The sequence below is a fragment of the Podarcis filfolensis genome, assembly GCF_964270895.1.
Source record: "Podarcis filfolensis genome assembly, chromosome: 10".
NCBI classification, from domain to species: Eukaryota; Metazoa; Chordata; class Lepidosauria; order Squamata; family Lacertidae; genus Podarcis; species Podarcis filfolensis.
The window spans coordinates 42,627,193-42,652,956 of record NC_139612.1 but is presented as its reverse complement, the minus strand read 5'-3'; the positions used below and the strand labels follow the sequence as shown (position 1 = coordinate 42,652,956).

The 25,764-nt window shown below is 41.7% G+C and overlaps 3 protein-coding genes across 9 annotated transcripts; 1 reads left to right on the top strand and 2 right to left on the bottom strand.

Annotated features, from left to right (window-relative positions):
- Window positions 1-234: 234 nt before the first annotated feature.
- On the top strand, window positions 235-7,792 carry LOC310743502 (uncharacterized protein C12orf60). Of its 5 annotated transcripts, none has more exons than XM_083573847.1 (3): window positions 307-325; window positions 4,612-4,676; window positions 6,885-7,792. In XM_083573847.1, the coding sequence occupies exon 3, from the start codon at window positions 6,907-6,909 to the stop codon at window positions 7,699-7,701; it is 795 nt and encodes a 264-aa protein (XP_083429973.1). In that variant the 5' UTR covers window positions 307-325; window positions 4,612-4,676; window positions 6,885-6,906; the 3' UTR covers window positions 7,702-7,792. The 5 variants fall into 5 exon arrangements, with proteins under 5 accessions (XP_083429974.1, XP_083429975.1, XP_083429973.1 ...); XM_083573846.1 differs by lacking the exon at window positions 307-325 and adding an exon at window positions 3,153-3,255; XM_083573848.1 differs by lacking the exon at window positions 4,612-4,676 and having other exon boundaries at window positions 235-325.
- On the bottom strand, window positions 753-5,631 carry SMCO3 (single-pass membrane protein with coiled-coil domains 3). 3 transcript variants are annotated; one of them, XM_083573839.1, is made up of 3 exons: window positions 5,301-5,354; window positions 2,832-2,977; window positions 753-2,026 (listed from the first exon to the last, which is right to left on the bottom strand). In XM_083573839.1, the coding sequence occupies exon 3, from the start codon at window positions 2,010-2,012 to the stop codon at window positions 1,302-1,304; it is 711 nt and encodes a 236-aa protein (XP_083429965.1). In that variant the 5' UTR covers window positions 2,013-2,026; window positions 2,832-2,977; window positions 5,301-5,354; the 3' UTR covers window positions 753-1,301. The 3 variants fall into 3 exon arrangements, with proteins under 3 accessions (XP_083429965.1, XP_083429964.1, XP_083429966.1); XM_083573838.1 differs by lacking the exon at window positions 2,832-2,977 and having other exon boundaries at window positions 5,301-5,631; XM_083573840.1 differs by lacking the exon at window positions 5,301-5,354 and having other exon boundaries at window positions 753-2,013; window positions 2,832-2,974.
- Window positions 7,793-12,969: 5,177 nt separating the features above from the next.
- LOC310743796 (osteocalcin-like) lies at window positions 12,970-19,468 on the bottom strand. The gene is made up of 4 exons (XM_083574262.1): window positions 18,882-19,468; window positions 18,083-18,106; window positions 15,773-15,845; window positions 12,970-14,955 (listed from the first exon to the last, which is right to left on the bottom strand). The coding sequence occupies exons 1-4, from the start codon at window positions 18,946-18,948 to the stop codon at window positions 14,829-14,831; spliced, it is 291 nt and encodes a 96-aa protein (XP_083430388.1). The 5' UTR covers window positions 18,949-19,468; the 3' UTR covers window positions 12,970-14,828.
- Between the last annotated feature and the right edge of the window lie 6,296 nt (window positions 19,469-25,764).

Genomic DNA, 25,764 nt, shown 5'->3' with positions numbered 1-25,764 from the left:
TTTTGTTGAAAATATTGTACCTTGCAACTGAATTTAACAAGCATGATGATAAAGTCTAAGCTATGGGAGCTGGGCATGTACAGCCTAGAAAAAGAATTTTCTATTTAGTCTGCATCATTTTAATGTAATGTGTTTCATGTTTTCTGGCTCCTCTGCTTGAGCCTATGATGTCATTGTCACATTCTTTGTATCATGCAAGACTACCCACCTCACAGCCTCTGTGATGTCACCATTTTACAGCAACTGATAGTCCTACACCAAGATGAAGTGCCCTTGCCTAGTCCTTCTCCATCGGACTTTTTCTTCATAATAAGCTGAATGGCAGGTTTGGTTGGGACTTCTTAATATCTATTTTAATTGTATTCCTCCTAGGATGTTTTGTTTCATGGTGGTTCACCAGTCCAGAAGTGTACGAGGCAGATGTGCATACTAATATAGTCAAATTTGCTTTTACCAAAATGTTCCCACCAAAGCTCAGTTAATAATAAGAAAGTAAGACAAAGAAAGGAAAGGAAGTTATAAGGCAGGAAAAATACCAAGAGATTACAAAGCCATGGCTTTAAGAATGGAACTGATTTGGCAAGCTTGCTCTTATACAGTCTATCCCACACCACCTACCCACCCACACAGGACCACAGGTTGGGGCACAGGGTACCATCTACACTGACCCCACCTACAACTCATAAAATATTTTCTTATTGGCCCTATGCTGATTTGAGATGTAACATGCACAGATAGAATAGAGAAAAAAGCACAGGCAAATGCATTTATTTGAGAAAACACATATTCAGTTATATATTGTGCTATTTCAAATTGTATTTCATAATATGCAAAACTCAATAACGCAAAGCATGTTTTCAATATTTTCCACATTACCAAGCTTGATTCACATGGAAAAGGATAAACTGCATAATTACATCTTGATTTCTAGTATGCAATTGTTGTACAGTGGATTTGTGTATGCTTTTTCTACAAATCCCCACTGAAAGGGAGGAGACATTAGGATTGCAATCAAAGGCTACAATCCCAACCCCACTTATCCAGAAGGAATCCCCACTGAGTTCAATGGGACTTAACTTCTGAGTAAACATGGTTAAGTTTGTGCCGTTAGAGCATTCGCTCATGTCACATACCTGCAGAAACCTACACCTTTCAGTTACTGCTTATCTGCAAGGGTCTTTTGTCTTTAACGGGTTATTCACCACCAAACTCTTTATTTCTATATTGCTAATTGCAAAAACGAACAAGCCGTATTAAAAAGGAAAGTTCTTTTCAGTCATATTAGAATACGTTTCGTGTATTCACCAGTGTGTAGGAACATCCCCAGATATTCCTAATTTAGCTTTGTCTTTCACCATTGCACTGACTTCTGTAATGGAACAATGATAAATCTGCGAGGCTTCCTTAAATTCTGCCAGATGCTGCTCATAGCTCTCAATGCATGCTACAAGGTGATCTCTTTCCACTGCTCCCAATATAGCATGAAGAATTATGTCGATACCCAGCCCCAGAGCACTAATGGCAATGCCTCCCAGAACAGATAACCCAATCTGAGCAAGTAGAGCAACTAGTTTGTTAACAGTAACAGTTACAATATTCGAACACACCAATTTTACAGCTACTATACCTGCCGATGCAGTAGCCTCTCCAAGAATAACAGATACAATCCTGTGAGCTATTGCAATTTTTTCCAACTCAGGCTCCTTGATATCATAAAGCTTTCGGTACATCAGTGGCTCTAGCTTTTCCTTTATTTCTTTATCAAACTTCCATACCTCTTGCTGAATATCAGTCATGGCTCGGATGATGATGTCACAGTTCTCTTTGATGGTGCCGCCCTCTTTCATTTTAACGTGCGCAATCTTGGCTCCCAGATGTTCATTCAGTGCTCCAATTAGTTCATCGGTAGCCTTAAAATTCAGCTGCATGCAGTCAAGCAGTTCCTGGTGCAAAGCAATCACATCCTGGCGTCTTTGTGGATTGTTTGGGTAGAGAAGGTCACTGAGGCTCATTCTGCAAAGATGAGCTGATTATAGAAGAGGAAAGTAGTTCTGCTGTAAGCATTAGGAATTGTGGTTAGGGATGATAAACTCAAGGAGCAGAAGTACAATAAAAATACTCGTAAATAAAATATTGGGAGACCACTAACTGATAAAACAGGAAGCCAACTCAAAATTATTAAAGCAATGTGCATGCCATTGCTAATTCAGTTGATTCTTTTTTACTTTTTCTATGTTAAGTGTGATCATCTTTGCACTGGTATTAAGACCTTTCTTTTTCCTCACCAGCAATTTTTTTAAAAATTGGGAGGGTAGGAGGTGTTATTGGTCTGCTTTTGCTGTTGGCTTTGATTGTACTTTAGTAATTACTAAGGATAAAGTTAACAAAAATCAAATCAATGACCATAATCTCCTTTAGCAGAACACAAAGAAATTCTGTAGCAGACTGATGAAGAAGAGAAAGGCAAAAGGGTCCTTCTATGGAGGGGGGGGGTCCAGTCGCGGACAACTCTGGGTTTGGCCGCTCATCTCGCTTTACTGGCCGATGGAGCCAGCGTACAGCTTCCGGGTCATGTGGCCAGCATGACTAAGCCACTTCTGGCGAACCAGAGCAGCGCACGGAAACGCCGTTTACTTTCCCGCCAGAGCAGTACCTATTTATCTACTTGCACGTTGACGTGCTTTCGAATTGCTAGGTTGGCAGGAGCAGGAACCGAGCAACGGGACCTCACCCCACCGCGGGGATTCGAACCGCTGACCTTCCGATCGGCAAGCCCTAGGCTCTGTGGTTTAACCCACAGTGCCACCCGCTCCCCTCCAATGCAGACTTACTTGATACATTAATCCCAAGTGTCCTGTGTTCTTCAGTTCTTCTTCATGGATTCTTGTTGCAACGCAACCACACAGCACCACCCGCTGGGCAGATTTTGCACTTGGTCACACATAGATAGGCATGTTGTTGGGCTTTTCATTTTATTCTGAAAGAGGAAGATTATATTTATTATTCAGCAAGTTGTGTCTACAAGAATTCCCTTGCAGAGCTAGAGGCACCAATAGGCGGCCCATGACACCATTTGGTATGTTGTCTACATTTTCACCATGCGGGAGCTTCATCTGCTGCCAGTGGGGAATTTCAGGGCTGAAGTGGCAGAAACAGAAGAGCTCCCCCTAAGATGACTACAGTGGCTGCCTCAAGTCTGTTCCCATTTGTGCTGGGCAGCACCAAGTTGCTGGCTGGTAATCGGAGAATGACAAGGTACAGGGCAGTTTTTAAGCATTTCCCAATGCTGCCACATTTAGCCACAGCCTCAAAGTGCAAGCAGATAAATAGGTACCACTCCGGCGGGAAGGTAAACGGCGTTTCCGTGTGCCGCTCTGGTTCGCCAGAAGCGGCTTAGTCATGCTGGTCACATGACCTGGAAGCTGTACGCCACCTCCCTCGGCCAGTAAAGCGAGATGAGCGCCGCAACCCCAGAGTCGGTCAAGACTGGGCCTAATGGTCAGGGGTCCCTTTACCTACCAAGGTCCTAGAGGTTTTATCCCTTCACTGCTAGAGTGAAAATGTTTTGACATCATTTTTGTATTGTTGTAAACCACTGTGATACATTTTTTTAAATGGTACACTGGTATATAAACATTTTTAATAAATAAATAAATGACTGGATTCCCAGCAAGTGGACACAAGTAGGCAAAGTAAATGGAGACTTGTCTTCTTAGCTGAATGCTGGGTTCAGTTAATAACCATCACTAAATATCCAAATCCTTATTATCAGTTTCCCACCATCTCAGTACCCATCAGCATCACGCCTTGCCCAACTGCACCCATACAATACAAATTGTTTATAAAGTTCTCTTCTCACATGTCGGCGAGACACAATTAGCTTGAGGGTTTGTGCAGAGCGCCATCCTATTTTGGGCTCTGCCTGTTGATGGTAGGTGAATGCTGACTCCTACCTCTGATGCAGCATCCTGGCCTTGCAATGCTAGCTCAGCATTAGGGGGTCACAAGGCCACAGTCATTGTGCCACTGACTTACTTAGTAAGCAGAAACTCATAGAATCAGTCTGCAGGTCCACCGAGAGTATTTTTCAGAAGCTGTCAAAATGTGAATTCAGCAGGGATTTCTAACTCGTGATACATTTCTGATGTCAAGCAAGACCAAACTACAGATTAAATGAAACACACTATAAAAAAGCATCCTTAAGCTGGCACATTTATTTTGGGCCTACAGTGGAGGGGCTCACAGCATTAACGCCCCAAGCAGCAGCCTTAGATTCAAGCAGAAAACAAGTACCTCTCTCTGCGTGTCTGTCTATCTGTCTGTCTGTCTGTCTGTCTCTCTCTCTCTCTTTCTCTCTCTGGCTTCTGCTGCTTCTTGCTTCCAGCTCACACATCCCTAAACTTGGACTTTTGTCTTTATAACTACCAGCCCAAACTGTTCCTTTAAGTTTAAAGCTTTCAGTTTGCAAGTTCAGCACATTTTATTGCTTATTTGGTCAACAGGGCTGGCGGATTAGTGCTGAAATGTTTATTTGGTGAGCTTCCGTTCCACAGGAGGTGGGGGTGCTAAATTGATGGACTTTTCCCATTTTGTTTTCTCTTTCCATTATAGCAAAATAGTAAACAGAAAGCTTTCAGGAAGCAATAACAAGAAACTTTGCTGAATGGCACTTGCATGTGAGTAGATCTCGGTTGTGGAGTAGGGCATTCTTAGTTAAAATAACGCTGTATAACATGCTACACAGGATCTCCATTTTAATTCCATTGACATCTGATTGTGGAAAAGAAACGGCCTCAGTAGCACTAGAGGCCTCCACTGTGAAAACAACCCCCATTTTCATCTTCTGACAAAAGAATGGCCGGCATGCGGGAATGCATTTCAATATTAAACCAAAGGCCAGATTCAGGGCTGGCGCTGTTTCCAGTTTGTTCTATAATTGCTAGTTCAAAGTAAAAAAAAAAAAATCATGGGGAGTTTAGTTGCCGATAGCGCAATCCACAGGACAGGGAAGGTATGCAGGCAGTGGCAGATGGGTGCCGTGGTTTGAGATCACAAGCCTTTCCTGGCATTCCTTCAGGCCTTCATTGCTACTCGGTCTTTTCCAAAACCCTTTTCCCATTATCAGTTCATTACACCTCTCCCCATCCCTATATTGGCCATCTAATAGAGGTGACTCCCCACTTATGTGGGGCTTACGTTCTGGGCCCCCACGTACACTTGTGAAATGCACGGAAGTGAGGAGCCTCGTCGGAGCAGAGAACTGGGGTGATTTAAGAGGCATCCGAAATACAGTACAGTACCTTTTTCTTTTACACTATACCTTTGCCTCCAGATTGCCAGAAAGGAAAGGGAACCGTGCCTCTGAGCCCACTGCAATGCAGCTTCCTGCCCAACAGCTGTGGAGCAGGGTAGCAGGCAACAGCAGGAGCTCTCGTGCGCCGTTATGGAGCCCATAATTTTTTTTAAAAAAAACCACAAACACACATTAAAAACCTTTATTTTAAACTTTTGGCTCACTGACATCCTCTTCAGGCTCTGGGGAGGGGCTCCTAACAAGCCACAAGGACTCTCCAGTTCTGTCCTGCCATTTCCAGGTTTGAACTGATTGATTGATGGATTGAGGGATTGATTGATTGATTGATTGATTGATTGATCTCCCACTGCTGCGCATATACAAAGTCGTTTGTGAGTCAATTGTGCATAAGTGGGGGGATTTCTCTACATAATCTAAGTCTTCTAGGCATACTGTTGGCAGCTGATGCTAAAGAAATGTTTAAACAGTAGTTGTATTAAGAAATACTGAGGTGAGCAAGAGGAGCAGAGCAGAAGCTAAAGTAGATGAGGAAGCAGCCAACCAACAGTTCAACATTTTATACAACTATATATTCCAATAAAATATATTCCATGGGCTCCAAATATAGAAATAGGTTTTCAGAAATATTTTATGTACCTATTAGTAGCTATATAATAGTAGATTTTGCTTCATTCTTGACTTTTTAAATTAAGTGCTGTTCATGAGAATTTTGGAGATACATGGCTGACATAACAGCTTTTAAAAAAATATTTTTAATTACATAACATATTTCAATTTAAACATACCATTCACCATCACATTTTGGATTCTCAGAATCCCCTGACTTCCCACCACCCTTTTCTGGATTTTGTTGTCAATCCCTATTTCTTTCAGCCTATCCTTTTTTTTCTAATTTGTTAAAAATATTATTTATTGTTTTTCCATTGTATTTTGTATATTATATTACTCTAATCCTGCCAAAGTTTTTAGTTGTTTACAGTTTTCTCTTAAATACATTATAGATTTCCCCCATACTTTCTTAAACTTCTTCTCATCCTGGTCTCTGATTGTCACGGTCAATTTCGCCATTTCAGCATAGACCATCATCTTCATCAGCCACTCTTCTCCGGTTGGAACTTCATCCTCTTTCCATTTCTGGACCAGTGGTATTCTCGCTGCTGTCATCGCATACATGAAAAGTCTTTTCTGTTCTCTCAGAATCTCTGTATCTAAGATACCTAATAGAAAAGCCTCTGATTTTTTCCACAAATGTTATTTTAAACATTTTCTTCAGCTCATTATATATCCTTTCCCAGAATGCTTTTGTTACTTTGCACATCCACCACATATGGTAGAACATGCCTTCTTTCTCTTTACATTTCCAACATACATTAGAAGCAGTTCTATACATCTTTGCTAATTTTACTGGTGTTAAGTACCATCTATACATCATTTTCATATAGTGTTCCTCCAACAAACATCACGCTGGTAAATTTCAAATCTTCCTTCCGTAGTTTTTCCCAGGACAAAAGTTGAATATAACAGCTTTGTTGACTTTCTTCTGCTGAGCATACTTTGGTTTGTATTTCAGTGTGATATCTCCCTTTTTGGAAATGCTGGGCAAGTTCGGTGCACAGAAGGGTGAGGAAAGGCTACTCAATGCCAGCCGCAACTTGTACGACTGTGTCTACATGTTTGTTTCTTCGACCAACATCGCCTTCCGGATGCTCAACCAGTTTCTGGGAACTGACCTAGCCATCATTACAGTAAGGGAAAACTTGAGCATCAAAGAAAACCTTCAGCTTCTGATGAGTGCTCTGAAAGAGATGCAGGAAAAAGTGGAGGCCAAAGATCAGGATATCAAGCAAAAAGTCGGCCTTCCACTGTATTCCAGTATTGTGTTGCCTACCACCTCCACAAATGAAAAAATCAAGCTGATAAAGGACCTTTATGGGAAATATAAGGGAGTTATTGACAATATCAGCGGTCCCGTTTCAGCAGCACTACTGAAAAATGGCAATCTCCCCGAGATACTAGACGCCGTCATTCGGGATTTAACAAGCAGTCCTGTTCTCTCTCTCAGAGTGGGTGACCTTCTCATGACTAACGAAGAAATTGCCAAAGCGCTTTCAGACGCCTGCCCCACCTCATCCCAGGCAGCAGCTGCAGCAGTAGCAACAGCCACACGAACAAGGACTCAGAGCCAACCAGTCATTACCACGGCTTTCTCACTTACTAACTTCATGCGGGTAGCTTTCAAAGGACAGCCACCTAGTAAAACGGTTGAATTAGCGGCAAGCACCCTCGAAGACGCTGTGAAGATCTTGAAGCCAGCTTGTGAAAAATTCCAAAGGACTGTGAAGACAGCTGAAGAGTATATCACATTGATAGTGGATAAGTTGCAGTGAACCTGAAGCTGATTGCCCAGCTGGTAGAAAACCGCTTCTGTTTACATGGCAGGGAAGTTGCGCAAATAATAAAGAGACAGTTTCTGATTACGGCATCTACACTTCCTTCCACAGCATTTTTAATGTAAATATTTGAGCACTGCATTAAGAAAGACAAACTAGGTACACTTAAGCTTTTCTAGATTGTAGTACTCAAAAGAGGCACAGGCTTAGATTTTTAGTTTAGCAATCTAAACTAGGTACAACTAGGTCAATATGTAAATGGCTAAATATCTGAAGAAAACTCTGCAGCTTAAAAAAACAAAAACTTGTATAAAATACTTTTATGATACGTGTTTTCGATTTGTACATAGCCTTTTCCAGTACAGTGGTACCTCAGTTTATGAACTTAATCCGTTCCAGAAGTCCGTTCTTAAACCGAAACCGTTCTTAAACTGAGGCGCGTTTTCCATAATGAGTCCTTCTGCCGTTGGTGCCCTTCCACCATTCGGATTCTGTTCTTAGACTGAGGTAAAGTTTGCAAACTGGGACACTATTTCTGGTTTTGCAGAGTTCGTAAACTGAATCGTTTTGAAACAGGACTGTTCTTAAACCGAGGTACCACTGTAATATCAGTGTCAGCCAGAAAGAAATGTAGGGATGCACATAAGTGGGGGACAAAGGTGCCAGCTCCTGGGGGTGAGGCACTTTCGGGGGGCAATGTGTTTTAGGAGGGTGGGGCCCCTCAATATTCAGAGGGTATTCGGCTCTGCCCCTGGCTCTTTGTGACATCTCAGCCATGACATCAGGACATTGTGTCAGGCCTCCTGGAACACCTTGAGAAGATCACATCTCTAGTGGGGTTTATTCAGCCCCAAAACAGATCACCCTTGTGAACCCTTCCAACTCCCTTCTGTGATTCTCTAATTAGTTAGACAGGACTTACCCTTGTGGAAGCCATGCTGGTTCTTCTTCAGTAAGGCTTATCCTTCTATATGGCATAAGCGAGTTTCCTAGGTTCCTAGATATAATCTAAACCAGCAATCTATACTTAAAAATCTTAAAAATTTTTAAGAAAGAAAAATTTGGATATCATCTGTCTACAAGAAACACATGTGGCAAAGAGGCACAGGAAAATTCTGATTAACAAAAGATTAGGGAACGAATTTGTATCTTCGGATAGGGAGAAAAAGAGGGGAGTTGTGTTATATATCAAAAATAAAATTGACGCTAAACAAATTTTCAAAGACGAAGAAGGAAGAATCATAGCAGTTCAGATCAAATGGCAAGGCGAAAATCTAATAATTGTCGGGATCTATGCACCTAACGGAAATAAGACTGATTTTTACAAAGCTTTGGAAGAAAAACTATTTGAGTACATGGATCAGAAAATCATAATAATGGGTGACATGAATGGGGTGGTGTCTCTGGAAATGGATAGACTAAGAGAAGGATTAAATAGAGAAGGGAAATTACCAAAGACTTTCTTCTCAATGACTAAGAATTGTAATTTGGTTGATATTTGGAGACTTAGACACCCATTGGAGAAGCAATTCACTTATTACTCAGAACCGAATCAGTCCATGTCAAGAATTGATCAAATTTGGGTCTCAAATGAACTGACTCCAAGAATCCAGCAAGTAGAAATACAACCCAAAGTAATTTCAGACCACAATGCAATAAAAGCAGAAATAAAAGGTTTTGAAGAAAGATCTTTCAGATGGAGAATCAATGATCATTTGCTGGACGACCAGAAGATTATAGAAAAGGCACAAAAGAAGTTACTGGAATATTTTATAGACAACACTGACAAAGGCACAAAAATGAACATCGTTTGGGATGCGAGTAAAGCAGTGATGAGAGGATTCTTCATACAACAGAACTCATTGAAGAACAAACACAGAGAAAAAGGGAAAAAGGAAATTTTAAAGCAGATCATGGACAAGGAGCAAAAACTAATCAAAAAACCAAATAACGTGAAAATTAAACAAGAAATAAAGACTCTACAAACCCAATTTGCAATGATGATAAACCAAGAAGTGGAATGGAATATAAAGAGATTACGACAGAAAAACTTTGAGTTCGCTAACAAATCAGGGAAATTACTCGCATGGCAGATCAAAAAGAGAAAAGAACAGAATACGATTAACAAGATTATTGTAAATGGTGAAGAGATTCTCAATCCGAAAGAAATCAGAAAAGGATTTTTGGATTTTTACAGACAACTATATAAAAATAAAGAGAGAAACAACCTGAAGAAAATAGAAAATTTTTTAAAAGATAAAAAGGTGCAGAAGATCCCGACAGAACAAAGAGACCAGCTGAATTCCCCAATAGAAACGGAGGAGATTAAGGAGGTGATTAAAGATTTGAAGAGAGGTAAAGCCCCGGGACCAGATGGATTTACTTCAGGATATTACAAAGAAATGAAGAATGTCCTGTTATCTCCACTGAAAGAAGTTATGAATAATATTTTAAAAGCAAGAGAAATCCCAGAAACATGGAAGGAAGCATACATCACTTTGATTCCGAAACAAGACTCTGATTTGACGCAAGTTAAAAACTATAGGCCTATTTCTTTATTGAACACAGATTACAAAATTTTTGCAGGAATTTTGGCGAAGAGATTGAAAAAGATTCTGAAAAATATTATCCACAAAGACCAAGCAGGCTTTCTGCCAGGCAGACAAATGAAAGATAATGTAAGGAATATAATTAATATTTTGGAATATTTGACTGCCAGCAATGAGAAACAAGCAATATTGATGTTTGTGGACGCGGAAAAAGCGTTTGATAACATCGTATGGGATTTTATGTTAAAGAATTTAGAATATATGGAAGTGGGGAACGACTTCTTTAATGGAATTAAGGCAATATATACAGAACAGAAAGCTAAATTAATAGTTAACAATGTGGTTACAGAAGATATAAAAATATCTAAAGGAACAAGGCAGGGCTGTCCGCTCTCGCCATTGCTATTCATAATGGTCCTGGAGGTTTTGCTAAATTCGATTAGACAAAATAAATTAATTAAAGGAATATCAGTAGGTCGGAACGAATATAAAGTAAAAGCCTTTGCCGACGATCTGGTTATAACGATGGAGGAACCAGGGGAGAGTGTTAAAAAAGTATTGGAGGAGATGGAACAATTTGGGAAAGTGGCCGGTTTCAGATTAAATAAGAAAAAAACTAAGATAATGGTGAAAAATATGGAGAACAAAAAGATAGAATTATTGCAACAACAGACAGAGATAGAGGTGGTAAAGAAAGTAAAATATTTAGGAATTTGGTTGACTCATAAAAATATTGACCTGTTCCAGAATAACTATGTTCAGATATGGAAAGGAATTAAGAAGGACCTGGAGGTGTGGGGTAGAATGAAACTGTCCTTTTGGGGCAGAATATCTACGATAAAGATGAACGTGCTCCCAAAGATGTTATTTCTATTTCAGACTATCCCTGTTATTAAGGGGGTAGGGAATTTTAGAGATTGGCAAAGAGTGATTTCAAGGTATATCTGGCAGGGCAAGAAGCCAAGAATAAAATATAAATTATTAACAGATGCTAAGGAAAGGGGAGGCTTCGCCCTGCCAGATATGAAATTATATTATGAAGCAGCATGTCTTTGCTGGTTAGAGTGGATTAAATTAGAAAACACGGAGTTATTGGATTTAGAAGGTTTTGATAACAGATTCGGGTGGCACGCATACTTATGGGCGGACAAGAAGAAAGTCCATAAAGGATTCGGGAACCACATCTTCAGGAGTTCTTTAATAGAAGTTTGGGACAGGTACAAAAACCTCCTAGAACCAAGAGTCCCTCACTGGTTATCCCCGTTGGAGGTTATGAGTGTTAAGAAAATTAACATGCGAGGGAATTGGGCGACATATGGAGAATTATTAACTAAAGAAGGAGGAAAATGGAAACTAAAACCATACGAAGAGGTTAAAGATTATGTATATGATTGGTTACATTACTTTCAGGTGAATGAAATGTTTAAAAAAGATATAAGGGAAAGTGGATATGCAGAAAAAGACTCTAAGTTCCAGACAGAGATTATAGCTAATGAATACAAAATTCTGTCTAAAATGTACAAGATATTGTTAGAATGGAACACGAAAGATGAAGAGGTTAAATCTGTAATGATACAGTGGGCCAAAGATTTTGGATATAATATTCAATTTGAAGAATGGGAAAAATTATGGAAGGAAAGTTTAAAATTTACTGCATGCATGGGGTTGAAGGAGAATGTCATGAAAATGTTTTATAGATGGTATATCACCCCGGTAAAATTGGCAAAAATGTACAAAACATGTAATAAATGCTGGAAATGTAAAGAAAAAGAGGGAACATTCTACCATATGTGGTGGGAATGTAAGAAAGTGAAAAGCTTCTGGGAAGCAATCTATAATGAACTGAAAAAGATGTTAAAATATACCTTTACTAAGAAACCAGAAGCCTTTCTTTTAGGGATTACAGGAAAAGATATAAGAAGAAAAGACTTTAGACTCTTCCAGTATGCAGTTACGGCAGCAAGAATTCTTTTGGCCCAGAAATGGAAACAAGAGGACATACCGACGATTCAAGAATGGAGAATGAAACTGACTGACTATGCGGAACTGGACAAACTGACTGGGAAAATAAGATATGTTCGAAACCAAAAGTTCATCGAAGATTGGGGAAAATTTGTTGATTATCTGAAAAATGTATGTGAGGTGCAAACAACGGTAGTGGGGTTTCAAGAAGCACTGTAAAAACTTTTAAAGAGGTATTGCTGAAAGTAAATAGAAAAAGGAGGGAAGACAAATGGCAATGCTATTAAAGAAATGCGCATTAAAGGGTAAAAATGGATGATTGTCAGGGAAGTTGAAGGAAGTCCAAAATATGAATTTTGTTAAAATCTGGTAAAATTTGGATAAATGATTTGAATGTATGGAAAACTAATAAAAATCTATTTTTTTAAAAAAAATAAACCAGCAATCTATACTAGCTCCATTCTTTAAAGTAATCCTAAGGAATGAAAGGCATCAAAAACACTGTACTAACATGCTTTAGGATAAATTTCTCTTGGGCAGTGTAAAGTATGGAATGAAGGTTGTCCAGTACTCCAAGAAAGCAAAGGGCCCCTAGTACTCTTACCAGGGCAGTTGCATATAGGGATACTTGAGAAAATTGATGTCCACAAATTCTGATAGGAACTGATGTGCTTTGCACCTCCTGTACTGATATGTGAACGAGAAGGTACTTTATCCATTGGATTTTGCATTCCTCCAAATGACGTGACATAGCTTGTGCTTCAAAAATTTATTAAAATTCATATTTTGAGAGGGAACATGCTTAGAAATACACATTTAAATATGTATTTGCATACAATCCTGTTGGTGCAATTTTTTTTAAAAAAATGCAGATTAATGTGAAAGCAGAACAGAATTGACTGATGACGAGTGAACACATATGAATGTGACATGGACCAGAAATAGACTGATTCATTATTCATCCATGCTCATAATTGCCTTTTAATTAAGCGATGGTTTCACTGGTGCCTTGAAAAGTAACTTAAGTATTAGAAATTGCTGCTCAGCATAGGTGAGTAATGAACTGCAACTTTCAAAGACATGGCTCGATAGATATTGTCACTAACTAACATACCTTGATTGGAATGTAATGAACATTAAGGCAATTAATCTACTTGTTTCAGAAATTCTACATTGAACGCTAGCAAGTGGCAATCATGTTGTGCAAAGGAAAACTAAAATATAATGTCTTGGGAAACGTGCTCCTAAATTTCCTGCCAAGCTCTCCAAAACAGCTTGAATTAGAAATTGCAGGAGACCGCTCCAACTCTAAAATTATATCTTCATTTTGGGCTGCTACCTTAGTCATTAACCGAAATCACCATATGATGGCAGCAGAACAGCAACAATGAATCAGGTAACCGAAAAATTTAGCTTTACATCAGTCTTCTCAAGGATAAAAAGTACTAGGGATGGACATTTAACCAGTGGTTCCAAGTCCTAATCAAACACATGCAGTGCTTTTTTTCGGAGGGGGGGCAGGGGTATGCATACCCCTAAACATTTTGTGAATCTTTGTACTTTTGTCCATTTACTGTATTTATTTTTCCTGATTCGAACAATAAAATGGTGATTTTCTTCAGTGAAAATGAGAGTAGCTAAACATTCTTTAGAAAAAAAGCACTGAACACATGTAATGGTAACGTATTTGTCTATTAGACACTTATATACAGGAAATAGGAAAGAGCCAGACATTATCAATTTTTGAACGCTATTCTCTGATTAACTTATTCAGACGTTCAGTAGAATATTTGTCAAAAACTACAAGCAGCAATGTCCCTGTTGCACTCCAGTAAGATGCTGCCTCTATGCCATTCTTTATCAAGCAGCCTTCTTCCCTGAAACGGTGAGGTTGTCATGTAGCCAATCAGTTGAGCTAAGCAACAACATCACTGAGAGCAAACAAAGCTTCTGGGCAATGCCTTCACTCTGAACAGTTTTGTCTGCCCTCTGTGATATCATCACTGAACAATTCTGATTGGTTACGTGACCAGCCTCCTAGTTCTGAATGGAAGAAGACCAATGATGTTCCTTTCATGGCAGAAGCCAATTGGGGCTGCAAGCAGCAAAAAAGCTAGCCCAAATGAAAGGGTTTGGAGTGCTTTCCAATTATTATTTTTTTGGCCCCCTCCCCAAATTCCCTTTTTCAATGCCAAAATTGGAGCAGTGATGAATTTTGACAGGGCACCTCTGCAGTATGCTGAAGATGCTTCAAGGTGTTCACAAGAGAACCAGCCCCAGAAATGATTGTCAGCTTGGTAGACTTTTGTGCTTACTAACCAATTTATCCTTGCTTGCCCCCACCCCCTTAGCATGGAATGCCGGTTACTTTCCAACAAGTGTTGGCATTTGATTATTCCTAGACATGCTCCTTGCAAAGAGAAGCCTCTATCTGCTTGTGATTTCCTGTCTGGAAAGTGGAAAGATTGTTATTAGGTTTTGCTAGAGAAGGGAAACCAGTCTGATTGCCCTTTTTATTCTGTGCTCCTTCTGCCCACCCCTACCCCCACCCCAATTGCTTTTAATCTCAGCCTCTGTCCCAGCCAGGTGAGAACAGGAGATGCCCCCTCTTCTTCAGTTTCCAAAGAAGTAGCGGTAGGCTGTCTGGAATCCCACGACTTCCGAGTAGTAGTCGCAGAGGGGGTGGCTTTCACACTGCTCTTGCTTCATCTCCATTGGGGTTTTGAACCTTTCGTAGTACCTGGAGAACAGAGGGAGGAAGAAGCCACAAACATGAGGCGTTCCCTCATGCAAATTCTTCGGTTCAGGCTGCACAGCATGAAGCCAGTTTCCCGAGAACCCAGTTCAGTACTGGGCACTCCATTTCACTTTATCCACAGTGTACAGTGGTACCTCAGGTTAAGTACTTAGTTCGTTCCAGAGGTCCGTACTTAACCTGAAACTGTTCTTAACCTGAAGCACCACTTTAGCTAATGGGGCCTCCTGCTGCTGCTGCGCCGCCGGAGCACAATTTCTGTTCTCATCCTGAAGCAAAGTTCTTAACCTGAACTTAACTATTTCTGGGTTAGTGGAGTCTATAACCTGAAGCGTATGTAACCTGAGGTACCACTGTATACAGTTGGTGAATTAGGCTATGCACCAACCATACATTTAAAGCACATTCCCATAGACACACAAAAAAGAAACTGTAGTTTACCCCTCAGAGCTTCAAGTCTCTTGGTACTCTCCCCACACCACCACCCCCTTTCCTGGGGCTTCTTGAAGAAAGAGGGGCCCACTTGTTTTCTGTAAGAATCTGCTGCAGTCCCTTGTTAGTGACCCTGTGATGTTGCATAGGCTCATATCTCATTCCCCCCTCATGAACCATGTGCATCTATTTTCCAAGTATTGTACCCAACGGAGGTATACTCAGAGTAAAACCCACTGAAATAAATGAACTTCAGTTAGCCAAGTCTACTGATTTCAGTAGGTCTACTCTGAGTGTAACTCGGTTGGCTACAACCACAAATTAGTAATTATAGACATCAATATTAAACCTAGAAGACTCTCACTCTTACCTTTCATAATACAGAGAAGACCTCTTCTGCCTTCTCACAAAGGCATTGGCAGTTTCTCGACTGATCTTAACCCCTGTTATGAACGCAGAATGTTACGGAATGAGAATACAGAGAGTATCGAGTTCAAGGAGTCTCATTTTAGACAGGCAAAAACATTCAAGGAGGGTGAGAAACAGGATCCGTGAGGAATGTGGCCTTGGAAAAAGAGGTGGGGCTGGGGAAGGCCATGTAGACATACTCGGGGGGGGACATTAGGCCCCTGGACCTGAGGTTCCCTGCTCCTCTATAGGAATGCTCACTGGTCTTCAACTGGTGAGTCATGGCCTGATCCAGGGTGGGTCACAACAGGCGGACCACTGTTAAGTTGTGGGTGAACATATCAGACGACACAGCGATTCTTCAAACAGCTCTTGTTTATTTACAGGCCAGGACAGAACTGAACTGAAGGGTTCAGTCAGCCTGCTTATATAGAGCTCCAGTACAACATTACTGTAACAACTTTCTAAAACTATCCAATCACTGAACGTCACTTTCGATCCCTTATTTGCATAAAACTATCTAGAGTATCCCGCTGCTGACCCAGGGTGAGAACTTCAGTACATAACAATGACCACCATGCAAATATATGGTAAAAGATTAAGAAATGGGTTCCCAAATGCATGTTTGGGATAAAAGTGGGTCCTGGGTCCAAAAGAGGTTGAAGACACCTGGTTTAGATAACTGTGGGGTTTCATTTCAAATATCGCCCAGGACCAGCCCGAGACATTCTGCTGCCTGAGGCAGAGCAGCAAATTATGCCTTTCCTGCCTCAACTCATGCCATTTTGCACCCAAGATCAGTCAAGTTATTTTGGCACCTGAGGCAAAAAAACAAAACAAAAAAACCCCCTCCCTGGTAGTATAATTGCAGCAATCATAAAGGAAACAACTGACAATTTGCTGCCCTTTCATGACACCCAAAACCAGCTGCCTGTGGTGGCCACCTCATTCTCCCTAATGGCAGGGCCGGCCCCAGAGCAGCCTTTTGCTGCCTATCCAGCTCATCATTTGTGCCACAATACCTCTCACACGTCTCAGGTAGTGGCTTATGAATGGAAGATTTCCCATCAGTTCTGGAAACGAAGCTGTTAGTTGCCTATGAGTACTCATCATGAACCAGTAGTGCCCCTCCGCAGTTTTTGTGATCTTGCTATTATAGATTAGCAGGATATCATTTGGAGTTTGCAAATTTCTCAAAGCCATTGGTCAATTTTTTCGTTTAATTCAATGGTGCTTTGAGTTGTCTGTGGTTTCTTTCCTAAAACAGCAAAGAACCTTGCAGCAACTTCAACTTCAGGGCTCAAAAGACTAGCAGGCCTAGTGCAGCTGAAGCGCTTGCGGACGTTCATCAGGTGGTATCTGACAAAGAGGCTTCTAAGCCAGGAGAACTTATGTCACAATCGGTCGCATCCACACACCATACGTTTAAAGCACGTGGAAAGAATCCTGGGAATTGTAGCTCCATGAGGAGAAAACTACAATTCCCAGGAAACTTTGAGGGGAGACATGTGCTTTAAATGCATGCTCTGGATGTGACCAAAAGACATTTCTGCTGTTTTTGCTTCAGCAGACTAACATGGCAACCTTTCCCGAGGTTTCTTTCGCAGTCTTTTAGCCAGACTAACAGGCAAGGAAGTATCCAGCTGCCTTGCTAACAGGGGGCTTATTCACTGGGGGAATAATTAGGAAATTGAGCTCATGCCAGGTATCTTATGGCACCTAATTTTTTTAATAAAAAAATAAATTAAATAAAATCACTTTAAGCGGTGCCAGGAAACACAGGCTTCCTTGTAAACGCCCTCCATTTTATTTGCCTCTCTGGGGAATGTGAGCCTCAAAGCAATATTATTCATCATAATCTGCCTCCATGTGTGAGGCCAGCGGGGACTTCAAGAGAGCCAGAAGAGGCTTTTCCCTAATGAACTTTTAGCAAGCCCAGAAGGATGGAAAGGGCAAGCAAAGATCCTGAGCTAGGAGTGGGAAACCTTTTCCAGTCCAGGGTCCACATTGTCTTCTGGTCAATCTTCCAGAGGCCGCATCCCAGTGATGGGCAGAGCCAGAGGCAAAAGTGGGTGGAGCAATACATGCTAATTTTACTTTTGCACCCTAGGCTCATTTCTACACACATTCACACATCCCTCTACCCTCCATTCAGCTGCCCTTCAAAATTCGCAGTTCTCTGAATTTTGCAATTCAGTCCTGCAACCAAGTAATGTGTACAAAAAAGGACAGAGATGCCCTTGAGAATTCTTTGCTCTCATCAGTTTCTTACCTTCATCCAAGGGCCTGTTCATATCTGAAAAATATAGACCAGATGGTGTAAGACACCTGGCAGTCTTGTGGTCTTCCTCCTCCCTTCCTTTCCACCCCCATTTCCCCCATCAGTCAAATGTAAGCTGAGGAAAATAACCCTTAACTCAGGCTTGCTTCTGTATTATCCAGGAATTATTCAAAGGGGAGGACTTACATACATGTCAGTGTTTATGGGTTCTCATATACGTATTTGAGCAATTTGTGATTTATATACCTATCCTCAGATAATTTATTTGTTTAAAGCATTTTTATCCTTCTCTGCAGAATAATAATAATAATAATAATAATAATAGTAAATGGCTTCCAGAATTGCTTACAAAGTGGCAAGGTAATTCCCAGTCCCCTCACTAAACTACATTTTCCAGGGTTCATGAGGGGTGAGGAAGCCATAACAGTGAAACTGGTATCAAACCAATATAAAGATACGATGTAAATTTGACAATCTTAATTGGAAGTCAACTTCACCCATTATTCTAGCACTGTGGTGGCCACACACAAAAACACCAAGCTATGTGAGCCCCTCTCTGCCTGCTTCTATGCTGTGGCTAATAAATTGGCCTGAACCTCAGTTTTATAAGAGTGGGACTTCCATGCAGATGTGTTCCTAATGGCAACCAGATTTAAAGTGGCTTTGAGGAAAGTGATTCTGTTCCTAAAACATAAGACTGAGATAGGTTGTTCTCCTCTCCCCAGGACTCCGTCAGTTTTGAATGTTGATGAAAAAATCATGGCTGGGGGTCTCATATATATTCCCTTACCTCCATCACAACAGAAGAGGGCTGTCAAGACCAGGGTTACAAACAGCAGCACCTGAAGATTCCCCATCTTCTCCTGTTTGCAGACGGTCCTTTCTATGACTCGATCTTCTCATGAAGGATGCAGCAATTTATCAGGAGCTTTTGTCTTTCAGCCACAGCTTATATTCTGTGAGTCTCTTAAGTGGAGCAGGTCCCTGGCCAGGAAGTCGCTGACTCTCTGCCATTCTTATGTCCTGGTCCCAGTTCCAAACTTTCCATTTGGGTCAAACGACATCCGGTTCTGGCATCCATTTGCACATCTGCCTGAGGCCAAAGGCTTGTGGCGTTTCCAGAGGACTTTCGAGACTCTCGCAAATTTCTTTTAAGGAAAAGCAAAGAATATAAAATTGCTGAATGACAAACATCCTGCTGGATTGGGGGAAAGCTATTCCAGCTGGGTTGAGGAAAGGCACCGGAAGATCCAAAGTGTCTTAAGACAGGCAAGCCATAAGTTCCCAGAATTCTTTAGCACTGTTAAGGTGGTATGAGAGTGTTTTAAATGTAAGTGTGGGTGTGAAATTTAGATTGTGAGCAAGAAGACAGGGAGTGTCTTAGAACCGTGTTATTTCTTATTTTTTAGCTGCTCTAAGAGCCTTTTTGGCTAACTGGCAAGGTGTAGATGCCAGTAAAATAAACAATCAAACAAATAAATAATGAAGGTTCTGCACTAGCTTTTCGATCTTGATTTTTCCACAAGTCAGCATGCCCATGCCTTTGTTCTTTTGCAGCCTCCCTTGTTTGGAAAGCAGAAATCATCCACCATCTGATGCAATATTCTAGGACTGGATTGGCCAACTGGCAGCCTGCAAGCTACAGCTGTCCACCAAAGCAATATTATCTGACCTTTGATAAATCTAGTTAGGATGTAGTTTTAAAAAGTAGCTCACTTTCACTCATCTGGGGAAGAAAACTGTTTTCAAGTTGCATGAGAAGGAGAAATACTTAAACTCTTTGCTGCTGCAGGTTCTTTTGTGGAAGTGGTCTCTTGATAGCTGGACAACTCTTTCAAGGAGTTGGAATGAGAAAGCCACCAGAGCTTAGGGAAGGCGACATCACTCCTCTTGACATCAGGGAGCCAAGTGTCTCTTTGTGATGAAAAAGCAGTTTGTAATTTGGAAGTGACCCGAACGAGATGAGGGAATGTGAGAGAGTTGTGGCTTCCCCTGCCCATCTCCACTCTACTTATATATTTGTAAGTAAAATAAGCTATTAGAAACACAGTGTATATCTCCTGTGTTCTCTCATCAAAAGGAAACCCAGATTAAAACCCTAGAAACACATTATGGCTCAGAGAAGTCAGGAGCCTCTGACAGCGTGTGATGTCCCAGCTCTGATTGAGTGCATGTGCAGCACTGTAACTATAAAGTTCATACCACAAATAGGGAGCTGGATCCAATTTTATTATGATTCATGAGAGAGCCAGTAAACTGGATCAGTGCCTAGGGAACAGAATTCCCCCCCCCCCAAAAATGCAGAAATTGGTTGCCTCTTTTCTATGATAAGTTGATAACAATTATTTATCCTTATTTTGAAATAGTTCTGATCTTTCCATTGTCAAGTTTAGACTTTACACCATCTCTTAGGACCAGATCTATTCCCCCCCCCCAAAAAAATTTGCATTTAAACAACAATTCTCCTTGTACTTTGGATTTTCAGACACGTAGCCAAGGAGAACATGAGGGTTTAAACAAATCGACGTGTTCTTCATTTACTTGGAAATATGCTATTATTAGTGTTGGCTTGCAATTCCAACACCATGACATGAAAGCAGAGCGTTTGTTGGCCCCAGTAATCTTTGGCTACTTTGGAGAAGTTTGCTTAGTTAATCACTTAATGCTACCCAGCAACTAAAGTGTACTCATACTCGCAAGCGAAGATGGATGGATTGCTTTGGAGACCTCTCTAACCAAGATGGCAGCTCTCTCTCTCTCTCTCTCTCTCTCTCACACACACACACACACACACACACACACACCAATAAAGAAAAGCGGACCTGCGGAATCTTCAAATTATACCCATTTCTGTCGCCCATAACTTAATCTGCGTCACAGTACATTTTGAGGCATGTACACACTAGGCCAGGGGTCAGCAAACAGCAGGGGGCTGGTCCACTGTCCCTCAGATCTTGTGGGGGGCCAGACCATATTTTGAAGGGGGGGGATGAATTCCTATGCCCCACAAATAACCCAGAGATGCATTTTAAATAAAAGGACACATTCTACTCATGTAAAAACATGCTGATTGGGCCGGATCCGGCCTCTGGGCCTTTGTTTGCCTACCCGTGCACTAGGAGATATTGTGCATCCAGTGGTGGGTGCAAGCAGCTTTTGAGGGGTACATCATCCCCGGGTCATCCCTCTCCCACACTATTCGTCAACCTGAAGTACATTCTGCTGGAAAGCTTGTACAGTATACATCTCAAAGCTTGTCGCCTACAGGAGTACACAGAGAGCGCTTTCTCAACATCCTGATGGGGCAGACCTACTGACATTGCAGAGCTGTGTCATTTCCCCTTCACCATGTTTAACTTGTCTGTGAATGAAACATGAAAAATAGGAACCAGTGCAGTATCATAGCTGCCTATGTATACTGCTATATATATATTCCATACATCAGCATATCAACATATCATTTTCCAATTCCTCTCTTTCGAAAGATTCCAAGTATATGTATGTGTGTGCATATAATAATAACAGTATATTATTTATACCCCACCCATCTGCCTGGGTTTCCTCATCCACTCTGGGTGCCTCCCAACAGACAATTAAAAACACGATAAAACATCTAGGAGGACTTGTGGGCTACGCACTGAGGTGATGGGACAATCGGTCTCAGTGCACAACGACCCCCAAAAGGTTATTCACCAGAAATTTAGAAAACAATTAGGAAATTACAGCTAAAAAGGCCGGGGAGAAGACGGGAGAGAATGAACCAACATGCTTCTTACACCCTCTCAATTTTCAGTCTAAGCATATATCGTGTGTGAGAGTATATTCTTTAAAAAGCTCTGTGGAAACACTATTTGCGGGGAGGGGATTAGAGAACATCATTGTACAATAGTCTGAAGCGTGCCTACCCATGTGTACAGGCAACCTGAATATTAGATGATGCTGTCACACAAAGATCTGCATGATTGCAAACTGCTATGTACAAAGCTCAGTGCAAAGACAGGCCCCTATGTGTCTCAAAGGCTATGTATGTACACAGCCCTACCACCTTATAGCACGCATGCCTGGATGGTCTACCTCTGTCCGCGTCACTTCCATCTTTCCAGTTCTTTGAAAGGGACCCACCATAGACTGAAGGCCTAAATGCTTGACATTGCACATATTTAACAAATATAAAAGGCTGCTGTGTGTTTTAACATTGCCACATTTAAAGGAAGGAATCCAAACTCCTGTGGTCAGTAGCGGGCTGGAAATATATTTACATAATCACTTAAGACTGGCACCAGCTTTGGGGCTCTGCCCGTTCCTTTGGCGTTGATAAACATGCCACATGGGTGCACTGAGTTCATGTGTATGAGTGAGTCCATGGGTGGCCTCGGCATGGTTTGGGGAACTAATGCTTGCGATTGATTTGGGATGAGATGGAAGCAAAGTTAGGTCTCCTAGAACGTGCTCGTCTCGTTTGGATATTTCCAAATATTTGTGGCTTTGGTTGCAGGGCCATAACTTTTCACAGTATAGCTCTATCTGTTGAGAGCCAAAGGCACTGAGGCAACGAAACGCCCAAGGTTGGGCTGGCAGTCTCAAAGGCTACTACAGAAGAGCCTTCTCAGAATAGCATGTACTAGTACCTACTACGAGTAGTAGGCACTCAGAGAGAGTTTGTCTCTACGAAGCATGTACTATATTACTTGTAGGTAATCCAGAATATTTAACACTGGACACCCACAACTTACTGGCAACCAGTTCTGTGGTGCAGGTCTCCTTCTCCTCAGGGCCAGAGCTAGGGGGTGATGAGGTGGGCCCCTGCCAGGGGTGCAGGCGAGAGGGGGGCACAAAATCAGCTAAAAATATGTCCATAAATATGTCTCTATAAATAAAAATATCAATTATTGCCTCATAAGAAAATATTTTAAATAGAGGGTGAATTGAAGGGGGCAGGTTGGAGGAGAGGTGGAAAGAAGAACTAATTTGCCCATGGGTAGGGGGCGCAATCTGGACGGTTCTGCCAGGGGTGCAAGATCACCTAGCTACGGCTCTGCTTCTCCTTGGAAGACTCTGGTGGAGAGAGAAGCAAAAAGGGGTTTCTTGCAAGTGAGACATTCAGACTTTCTGGGCCTTGGGGATTTCTCTGCTTATTAAGATTGTTCTGATTCATTTCTTACAGTAGATTGCAGGTAGCCAATGTGGTACCCTCCAGATGTTGTTGGGACTACAATTCTCAACATTCTTGACAACCAGTCATACTGTCTGGGGATCATGGGAGCTGTAGTTCAACCACATCTGAAGGGCACCATGTTGGCTACCTCTACAGTCTATTATCGTGAAAGTCCTAGGGCGGACATTTTGTGTGGCAAATTCTAATGCATACAGCTCTCCTTCCTAATCAGGAAACTGATTCATGCTTTCTGTATCTCCCCACTCCTTCTCTTCCCTCCACCTTCTGTATTGTTTATCCCTGTCTCTTGTACATGCCATCCATCTCTACTTATCATGGGGATGCAAAGTCCACCTCTCCCTCTCTTTTTCTCCTTGACGCTTGGTGTTTTTCTCGCACACTACCTTCTTCTCTCTCCCCGCACAGGCATCTGACTCTTCCCTCTTTGGAGGCTGCTCTATTTGCTCCATGTGCAATAGAACAGAATATTTCACTAGCCAAAAGCATCAGCCTCAGTTCAGAAGTGGGCAAGGCACTTAAGAGTGGGTCAGGAGGATCCTGATATTGGTCTTACCAGGGTGGGCTGGTGAACTTTGGTCCAAGTTCCAGGGGCTGAAAAACGAAGAGCCAGCAAAACTCAGGCACAAGATCACCATCACATCGCCGTGGGGGCTTTTGCAGCAGTGCAGACTCGGTCTTGTCAAATCTAGCAGCCTTCACTGGCTCATTGGGAAATGTCTTGTTTTCCTTTGGGCCTCTTTGTCCTTGTTATAGTTCACACTAAATACAAGATGAGGTGCTAACAGGTATTAAAGGTGTGAATTCGTGAAGAGAGAAGCAAATAGCTGCACGGCTACATGAAGGAGTTATAGGTTATATAGCACATGTTAATACTACAGTAGGGAAACTGCAGTTATTCTACTCTAAGTCACAGAGTTTTACCCAATGCAACATTCAGTTATGGTCCCATCAGTGCAAGGATCTCCACTTGTGCCATAGGACCTCCCTGCATAGCCCCCTACATCTGTTCACAAAACTCCCCCGATCCTCTGGAGCAGATTTGGCAGGGCATGTGTCATGCACAGGAGGGAAATTCCATTGCTCAGGCAGAAATCATTGTGCTAACAGGATACATTAGTTGGATCCACCCACAGTCTGCAACACTTTTAACTGCTGGTATCTTCAACCCGGACATACTGGTAATCAACATGGTGCCTCCAGATGTTTTGGATGACAACCCACATCATCCCTGACCATTGGCTATGGTTGATTAGACCACTGATTAGAGTTGTAGTCCAGCAACATCTGGACTCACCATGTTGGCTACTCCAGCCCCAACCTATGTAAAACCAGTTGCTCCATAACACATTCTCCCTTTCAATTTAGCATAGACCTTGACAGCCCAGTCCTATCTTTCCTGCTTTGTTTTCTGGATCCCAAAATTCCTTACAAGCCTTCTTGCCTTCTGGCCTGCCTAGGTATGGGCTAATCAGTCACCTTCAGGTTCTCTCAGGTTCTCACTTTTCCAGTCTTAAGTTCAGTTCTCCACATTCGAGGCCATCCAGTTAGCTCAGCTGGTTACAGTGTGGGGCTGATAATGCCAATGTCGTGGGTGCCATCCCCCTATGTGCCAGCTGCATATTCCTGCATTGCAGGGGGTTGGAGTAGATGACACTCGGTCCCTTCCAACTCTTCGATTCTGTGATTCTATGATTCTATTTCCACATCAGTTTGAGAATGTCTTAGCCCTCATGAAAATGCATCAGCCTTTTAGTGCAAATTTCTCCTACGAACACATTTTGCAAAGCAATTTCCACCAATATATGCATTTTTATGCATACTAGTACATGCGTCTTTGCACACATGACTGGAGAACTGCACTGCAAATTTCAGAAAAGTGTGAATTATGAAGAATGGCTGTGTTTTGGAAAGTGTGAGTTAAGTAGGTTCACCTTTAAATGCAAGCTGAATCCCATTTCTCCCCATGCCTAGCCCTGCCATTGGCCTCTCCATTCCTTTTTCAATTTTCTGGCCCCAGCCTAGAAAAGATTGTGCATGCTTGATCTGAAGTTCTTGACAGTAACCTGAGGGAGAAGCATTCATCGGAAGGGGTTGCTGGTTCAGCTTCACAGTTAAGCAGATCTCTATAATGTAATTTAGTGTTTTGTGAGGTCCTGCATGGACTGAGTCAATGTATAAGCAGGATGTGGTTTAATTGGGCTTTCCTCTATATTGGTGACTGTGATATTAGTCCACCTTGAAGCTGTGTGGTGTAGTGGTTAGAACAGAGGTAGCCAACAGGGTGCCCTCCAGATGCTGTTGGACTTCAGCTCTCATCATTATAAGCCAACATCACCAATAGCCAGGGATGATGGGAATTGTAGTCGAACAACACATGGACAGCACTATGGTGGATATCTCTGGTTTGGAGCATTCACTATGAGGTAGGGAATTCAAATCTGAGTTCAAATCCCTACTCAGCCGCAACGCTTCCTCCGTGTCCTTGGCCCAATCCATG